This window comes from Pectinophora gossypiella, chromosome 7 (genome assembly GCF_024362695.1).
Source record: "Pectinophora gossypiella chromosome 7, ilPecGoss1.1, whole genome shotgun sequence".
NCBI classification, from domain to species: Eukaryota; Metazoa; Arthropoda; class Insecta; order Lepidoptera; family Gelechiidae; genus Pectinophora; species Pectinophora gossypiella.
In genome coordinates this window covers 9016711-9025033 of record NC_065410.1, presented here as the reverse complement: position 1 = coordinate 9025033, position 8323 = coordinate 9016711, and the positions used below count along the sequence as shown (strand labels likewise).

Here is an 8323-nt window from a genome sequence, read left to right as displayed (position 1 = left end):
GTTTTTCTTTCAATAAAACAATCATGTCTTTGTACCATTTAGTATAATGAACATAAATAACAATTAGTACTTATGTTAAACATTATGGATTCTTTGAAGACAAAATCTTAGTGAGAACATTATTACTACAGCTAACAAATAAGTGCTATATCGTTATAAGAATGTGCTCTCAACTACTTTGTTAATTAAATCCGTAGATTTACTAATAGGAAGAAGTTAATAATAAAAGAAGACATTTTTATTTAACACTATTCATATTTATTCTGGTGATAAATTATGAAACCCTATAATGCCGGCAGCTATAGAGTGGGGGGTTAAAAAGGCCACATCGAAGCAAATCATCTTGAAAAGCAATATTGCTATTTGACATTTGCATTGCGCACTTACTTTTATATGCGCACATGTCAAACTGGCAATATTGCTTTTTTAGATGAATTGTTTCGATGTGGCATTTTATCTCCCATGTTAAGGACATTATATGACCTGTCTCGGTGGTATTTGTCATTGCAACGTGACATAACTCCCATCCGACCTAATAAATAAATATCACAAGTCTTTACACGTCAGTCATTTTCCATACATACATAATGTAACAACCATTCCCCGTCATGAATGTACGTACACTTACTATGCATAAATTCCGTGAACCCTTCATGTTATACACCACATATCTTAATATAAATTAACCATATTAAATATGTATTTTAGCCGGATAGATTCACTACAATCTTATTGTAATATTTGTAGCTCAAACTATAAAATCTTGTACTTAGTTCACTACAAATGCGATCGGACTAGTAGCTATACATATGAGGAAACATGTCAATAGAAATATGTGGTCTATAATACTGATGTGTTACCTAACTTATCACATAAGTTACTTACATTTATAAACTTTATAAGTTTATAATATAACTTTCGTACAAACATGTATAATATTTACTTCGTTATCACGAACGACTAAGGTTACATTTAGGTATGTTTTGTAGTAAGTACAATTAATATAAAAAAAATTGCATAGTTTTAGCTTGCACATAAACGCTTCATAATAAATTATTTTGCGCTCTTAAATAATCTAAGACATAGTAATATTAAACTTAATCTATGTAGGAAAACTAGATAATGATGAAACATACATACGTCCACAAAGCATGCACCTACTAGGAGCGTCGAAGACAATGAAAACGAAATTAGAGTTCGACATACTACTTCTACGCAAGTGTCTTTTATTGTGGTTAAAATTAGTAACACTTTATAAATTGGTAAGCTCAGTGAACAGTTTAGTCGTCCTTGGGATTGATCCTGATGGCGGCGTTGATCTCCTTCTGGTCGTGGTCCTTGTCGCCCCAGCCCCACAGGTGGTGCGAGCCGTCGCCGGTGCGCTCCACGCGCGCCTTCACGATCTCATCGGAGACCGTCTTCAAGTCGTACGCCCAGCCGATCTTCGAGAAGAAGTTGATGAAGTTGGTGGTGAAGTTGAGCGAGTTGTTGCCGAGCTCGGCGGTCTTGTAGTCCCAGGGGAAGGTGTGGTGGTAGTTGTGGAAGCCCTCGCCGAGCGCGAACACGGACACCGACAGGTTCTGAGCGGGCTTGATGCTCTTGTCGTAGGGCTTGTCGCCCCACTTGTGGGCGGCGGAGTTGACCAGCCACGTCACGTTGAGGATGAAGGCGTACCGGAACAATGCGCACACGAAGAACGCGTTGGTCCAGCTCTCGCCCCACAGGTACACCGGCACCACCGTCGGCATCACGAAGCAAGCCAGCGGCATCAGGTAGATGTAGTACCTAACACATAATGTTACATGTGTTATACATTGTTTGAGGATTACGCGGTTAATGGTGCTGATTCCAGTAGACATCATCTAACTTTAAGTTATACCTGTCATTTTCTTATCCACTGAGGAAAGGGACGAGCAATCGTCAGGCATATAATTTACAGAACACACTTTGAATATCAGCGGGATGCCTATTTTATTCGCTCGGGTTATTCATTCATTTTATAATTGACAGCAATCATTCGTCCCTTTCCTTTTTGGCGGATAAGAACGTCATATATCTTAAAATAAAATTAAGTGGCGTCTACAGGAATCGAGGCTATTATGATAATTAAACACATTATGATCTACCTATTCCACTCCAATTTCATAAGTCGTCGCGTGATTATGACACTTGCAACAGTGTTGAAATATTGGGAGCCTCAAATCCCTGATAATAACGCCGTAAGAACCCGGAAATAACACATGTAGGCAACTATATGTGACATAATATAATATAGTATAAACATAATATATGTGTTACATACGTGTGTAATACATATTTAAATAACATAACATCAGCTCACGACTATATCTCAAATGGGGTAGTCAGAGGTACATCCATCGCAAGATGAACTAAGTACCCACACCTCACTAAGCTTTCTGTTATTCTCTTCGACCAACGTGATAGGTGGTGAGCCGTATCGCCGTGTGTAATGGTCATGCCAACTGTGTTAGTAATACTTGAATAAATAATTCTAAAAGTAATAAACATGAACAGCTTTGCTCCTATGTTGGATTGGGAGCGAATAAAATAGCTTCCCAAGCATGTCGCAAAAACTAATCTATATATTAAGGGCGATGGGGTGATCATCAGTTACCATATTCCGTTTCGTATCAAAACCGGCTGCAAATTATCTTTTAATTACTTGGGCTCTGCCTACCCCATTAGGAATTACGGGCGTGAGTTTATGTATGAACAGTTTTATAAATCAAGTGTGTCCTAGAACTAGAGCTAATTGTTATTTTTAACTATTTCTTTGCTACGTTACACAACATCGGATCACGCAGCACGCGAGTCAGAGCGATAGATAAACACGTGATAAGTATGTGCCTTGACATAAATAGGTACCGGCGTTTTCCGTTTATATAATAATATATCGATCCTAGACACGGCTGAGACAACAAGAACGCACATACGTCATGTTTACTGTGGATAACTTTTGTTTGAAAAAAATGATACATTTAAAAATTATGTAATAAAGAAGTTGTATATCAATGTAAGAATTGAAGAATAAAAGGGTATTATGTAAGGCCAAGGCGACGCAGCTAACAATCATCCTGAGTGGTTGAATGAACGTCCAGTGCGTGGTTGAATCGCATCATATTTACAGACGCTAAAGAATGCTTGATTTTTACAATATGGTCTGTTATGCTGAGTGAGGACTGCAGCTAGGTTAACCTAACCACACCCTGAACACTTCGTACAAAACACCTCAGACTCTACACATTGACGTTATCGTACACGCGCACCTGCTTGTGACGTCTGACGCCATACGATTGAAGACTAAACTATGTTCGAGAGGGGTGAGGTAAACCTATCTCAGACGCTGGGGAGGAGTGGAGAGTTGCCGTTCTATAAGTAGTATTATTCTATGATCGAACTAAACTTCATCGGAATCTAAGAACGAAAACTCACTTCTTCTGGAAGCGCAGGATGGGATCGGCATACAGGTCACTAAGGTCGAGTCCTTGGCCCTTCTTCTTGAGCTCAGGATGCTTGCGGACCAGCAGCCAGCCGATGTGGGAGAAGAAGAAGCCGCGAGTTGCGTTGTGAGGGTCCGCGTCAGTCTCAGAGTACTTGTGGTGCATGCGGTGGTCACGAGCCCAGTCTATTGCCGAATCCTAAAACAAAACACGATATGTAAGTATAGAAATAAATAGGTAGGCCCTTCAGTAAGAGAAATACAAGACTAGCCAATAAAATTAAGGTTCGCCTTACGTTAGTAGACCATGGATTAAAAAATTTAATATAAAACAATGCTGTTGAAAATAAATTGTCGGAAAAGCGCGAATTATTGGGTTCATTAGCCTACCTCAGTAAAATCTTTTATTCATTAAATAAATATATCTGAAGGTTAAGTGTATTTAACAAGGCCATCAGATTTATAGACTTTTTGAAAAAAAAAAAAAAATGTTGAATGGCCACTCATGGTCTGCCACTCAGTGTTAAGTTGTTGCATTGAACCAAGCTTTAAAATTCCAGACCACAACAAAAGAAGGTCAAGAGATCATAAATTGATTATAATTTTATTGTCATGCAGCATTGTTAGACCAAAGTATCAGTACCAAGTTACTAGGACTACTGAATGATCAAAAGATGTAATTTTAGATGGAATTTGACTTTAAAAAATATTGCACAATATCTCAAAGAATTTAGTACATTACATTTAATTAGAGATCATTAACATTCTATTACATAGTTTACTTAATTAACAGGTGGCCTATTAGTTAAGTACTTGTCCTGTAAACTAACTTGGATAATACCATCCATTTGAAACAATGACTAACAAAGCCAGAATGAGCCTACACAAACATCCTTTTGTTCTTAGTAATTGAAACTGCACACTGTGTTTAAAATATCATTATTACTCAAAAATACTTGGTATTTCTCACCATTTATGCTAATTATTTTGATTGTAATATGTTTATGTTTCTTTTGTGCGCAAAAAAAAGAGTTATTATATTTGTGTAAAAGCACAAAGCACATAAAAACACACAAACTATAAAAATCATCTCTTAGAATTTGGTTTGTTGCAACTTGTCAAAAGTTAATAAATTAAAATTCACTTCAATGTTATCTGAGTGCAATAAAATAAAGATAAAAAATATTATCCAGAATAAGCTGATATATGTGGAAGTTATCTAATAAAATTAATCACAACAGTCAAAATATTATTGGATTGTTATCTGTGTGGTGAAACACAGCTTATCAGAGTATGTTGTTGTTTCCTTTTCAACTAGAAGTGATTCATGTATATGATAAGAATGTTTAATTTTAATATTAAACCTTATATTGTTATTTCAAAAATTTGCAATGACAATATTAATTTTGTAGGAGAAGTTTAAATTAATTAACAAAAATTAAATATTGCGACATAATAAAATATTAAGCAAGCACTTTATTACGGTTGCCAATAAGTCTTTTTCTTCCTACGTAATATTTTTCCGACTCACACAAAAAATATCTATTTCTAGCTTAGACAATCCCACTGTTAGGTGGTGAGTTCCTTTTCATCTTTCCATTTAGGCATTAAGGTCGTCGCACTGTCTTTTCCGTAGTCTACCTCGTTTCCAAAAGAAATACTTATGGCCCCTATTAGATCACCTATTTGTATTCGTTCCATTTTATTTGAATTTCTGTATTACTTGTGCAAAAGTAATTGTTATGTTATGTTATTTTTTTTTTTTAATTTAATTGTAAATAGTAATATAACAATACGTCACAAAAACATGTGTATTTTAATATTATACTTTTTTCTTACCTGGAAAGCAATGGTGTTGAAGATAACCAGAATGAGGCGGAGAGGCCATTTAGCTTTGTAGGACTTGTGTGCCCAGAGTCGGTGAGCTCCAGCGGTGATACCCAACCCAGACATTACATACAAGATGTAGGCTGTGGAAAATTACACTTTGAGTTTCACCATGACTATAATTTTGCTGTTATGTCTGAAATAATTTACTATCATGCAACTTGTGCAATTCAGCCTTGCTGTGCAAATGTAAATTGCCTAAATGAGTACTTTTAAAATTTAACAGCATAATAACTAGAGAAATAAATTGCAGACATTCACATTTTAAACTGCTTAAACTTTACAAATAAGGTTAATCATAGTCAACTTTAATTGCTTGTACAGTATGGCAAATGGAAGTAATTTTATGTGAATTTTCTATTTTAGCCTCAGAACAAGCATGCAACGGAGATAAGGAATGCAATAAGGTAGAGAGTGATAAGCAATGTTAACAAGACAACATTACTATAGATAAGATTACCAGTATAGTTTGATTATAGTGATAACTTACCAAAAAGGTCCGTTTGCCATTTAGCAGAGAATAGGAAGAGGTATCCGCCGTATACGGCTGCGAGGTGGAGGTATGCAAAGAGGATGATGTTTCTCCACACATACTGCTTGGGCGTGTTGTCTGCCTGTGCCACTGGGGTATTCGGCAAAGCCATGTCCGGGGTCACGGCGTCGCTCTCGAAGAGCACCCCATTTACGTCTGTTGCATTCGGAGCCATTTTTGAACGCTTTTTCAAGCTGCAATAAGCAAGTCACATTTAGACTCAACAACTAATTAGAATACGCAATTTGTCACGACATACGCTAGATTCCAGATTAAATTACCTAACTGAACAATTCTCTATTTCAGTACCGAAATCCATGTTAATTATCGTTTATTTCTATGTTTCTACTATCGCTTATTTGAATTTGAGCGTTGCACTGGGATTTGTGTTCATAATATTTTGTAAATAAATCGCGCAAAGGTCGTCGAAAATCGAAAACTGCGAATGACGTCACAACAAAACTTTACAAAACAAAGGAAACGTCATTATTTTGCGCTGCGTTCCGTTCCTTTCCCTAGGCTTACTAAAATAATGATGACTGACATAACTTAAATTACCTATGTTCCTACATTTAGTTAATTCATTGTAATATTTCTGCTAGTCTATTGAGCTTTTATATTCTGCAAATGGTTAAAAATTTGTACAAAGTAAGTACCTACTTACGTAGTTTCATAAGTATATTCGCAAAATTCAATAACTATACAAAAAATTTACACCTACGTACTTCCTATTAGAAAATTACAATAATTAAGTATAATCCATCGTTATTTTTACCTAAACGCATTTTACAAACAAACATACCTAGTTCTTCGAACACCGGAAGTACCATTACCGTGAACACAAAAACATCTTAGAATCTTGTCCTTTTGCAAATATTCTGTTACAACTTGTTTAAGTCGCCAACTTCTAAATGGACTTTTCAGTCCATTTAAACAAGCTCTACCAGAATATTTGCAAATCGACAAAAGATTCTAGGATATTTTTGCGAATGTAATGAGATTGACTTCCGGTGTTCGAAAATAGGTCTTCGAGGTACCAATCTAAATAACAATAAATACATTTATATTAAAATAATCATAAATCTCAATCCCCACAGTTTTTTGTTGTACTACTTGGCCGGACAAGTGGAGAACGCTAAGGGCGCTCATTCGGTACAATAAAAAATAAGATAATTAACAGGCCTGAGGGTGCATAGTTGGGGTGGGCCGGCCACCGCGCGTGGGCGCGAAGCTTGGCTCAGAGCGTCGTCTGAGAGGAGTCATTATATTTGAAGTAATAAATCAATCTTAGTGGGCCGATAGCGATCAGCGCTGAAAGAGGGAAAATGTCGACCACGCAGGCGGTGTCGGTCTCGGGATTCTGAAGTATTTGTTGTCGCGAGTTGATTGGCTTTAAGGCTAGAGTGGGAAGAAAGAGTTTCATAATGAAACTCTGACGAAATTATAGATTAGGTCCATTCCAACATGATGCACCGGCATACGTCCTAAATACTCCGTATCAAAAGTTTTCCTGATTAATGTGATAAATAAGTACCTACGTGGTTCTGCCCATCCCATCAGAAATTATGGTTGAGTAGGTATTTTGCTTTATCCATTCCAAAATACTTTATTATTACCTCTATCAACTAGCAATATTTTTATAAAGCTATTGAATTACATTATAATGAGCACTATTAACATTCTAATTCCAATATTGCATTGCAACAATTTCTAGATTTGCAAGTAGGTAGATATATTTTGCAATGTTTGTCGGAGTTGCATACGCACAATACTGAAACGCGCGGAAGAAAACATGACCTTTCTAATTTAAAAATTGTTTTATACTAGTACCTACCTATTTATATCGCATTTTTATTATATTTCAGCTATAAATACTCTTAATTATATTTCGTAGGTACTTACCTATTCGGAATGTCGCGGAAAGTTAATGGAATTAGTATAAAATTCAAAAATAATTAGGTACCTAAGTAATAATCGCAGCAAAACTTACGTCGAATATTCCGATAATTTCAATCCACCAATATTTAAACGCGTTCACTATTCACTGATACTTGGGTATACTGATGAGTTTATCACTGAGCCGCTTGTTTTATACATTTGTGGTAAAATAATCTGTGATTAAAGTTTATCTGGAGACCGGTACCGGCGGAAAGCACGTGTTGAACTGTGGACCGCGCGTTGCGGGAGTGCCGTCACTCGAACTCTCGAAGTCGGTGCTGTGAGCGGCAGTCGCGCGACCGGTCGCGGACAGCGGCGCGGGCCGCGAGGATTGGCGGGTCGAGTGGCGCGATACTAAGACCACGTCACGTACACCTATCACGGAGTCACGAGCCGCCCCTATGACCGACGAAGTCGCGTTTGTGTACCCAGAAATTATAGCCGCAGAGATCTGACTCAATCCGCAGGAACAGTTATGTATGCGTACGTTTTGTACGAAGGAATGT

The 8323-nt window shown here is 37.0% G+C and overlaps 1 protein-coding gene across 3 annotated transcripts; it reads right to left on the bottom strand.

Moving 5' to 3' along the window:
• Nucleotides 1-26: 26 nt before the first annotated feature.
• On the bottom strand, nt 27-8074 carry LOC126368059 (acyl-CoA Delta-9 desaturase-like). 3 transcript variants are annotated; one of them, XM_050011933.1, is made up of 5 exons: nt 7843-8074; nt 5838-6073; nt 5300-5430; nt 3454-3659; nt 27-1785 (listed from the first exon to the last, which is right to left on the bottom strand). In XM_050011933.1, the coding sequence occupies exons 2-5, from the start codon at nt 6052-6054 to the stop codon at nt 1281-1283; spliced, it is 1059 nt and encodes a 352-aa protein (XP_049867890.1). In that variant the 5' UTR covers nt 6055-6073; nt 7843-8074; the 3' UTR covers nt 27-1280. The 3 variants fall into 3 exon arrangements, with proteins under 3 accessions (XP_049867890.1, XP_049867889.1, XP_049867888.1); XM_050011932.1 differs by having other exon boundaries at nt 7870-8073; XM_050011931.1 differs by lacking the exon at nt 7843-8074 and adding an exon at nt 6161-6281.
• Nucleotides 8075-8323: the final 249 nt, after the last annotated feature.

Excerpts from the sequence above, each read along its gene's own strand:
- LOC126368059 (XM_050011931.1), bottom strand. The coding sequence starts at position 6,198 with ATGGATTTCGGTACTGAAATAGAGAATTGTTCAGTTAG. Across the intron at positions 5,431-5,837 it reads ATGGCAAACGGACCTTTTTG|CCTACATCTTGTATGTAATG; the intron begins GTAAGTTATCAC and ends AATTTTCCACAG. Across the intron at positions 3,660-5,299 it reads TCAACACCATTGCTTTCCAG|GATTCGGCAATAGACTGGGC; the intron begins GTAAGAAAAAAG and ends GTTTTGTTTTAG.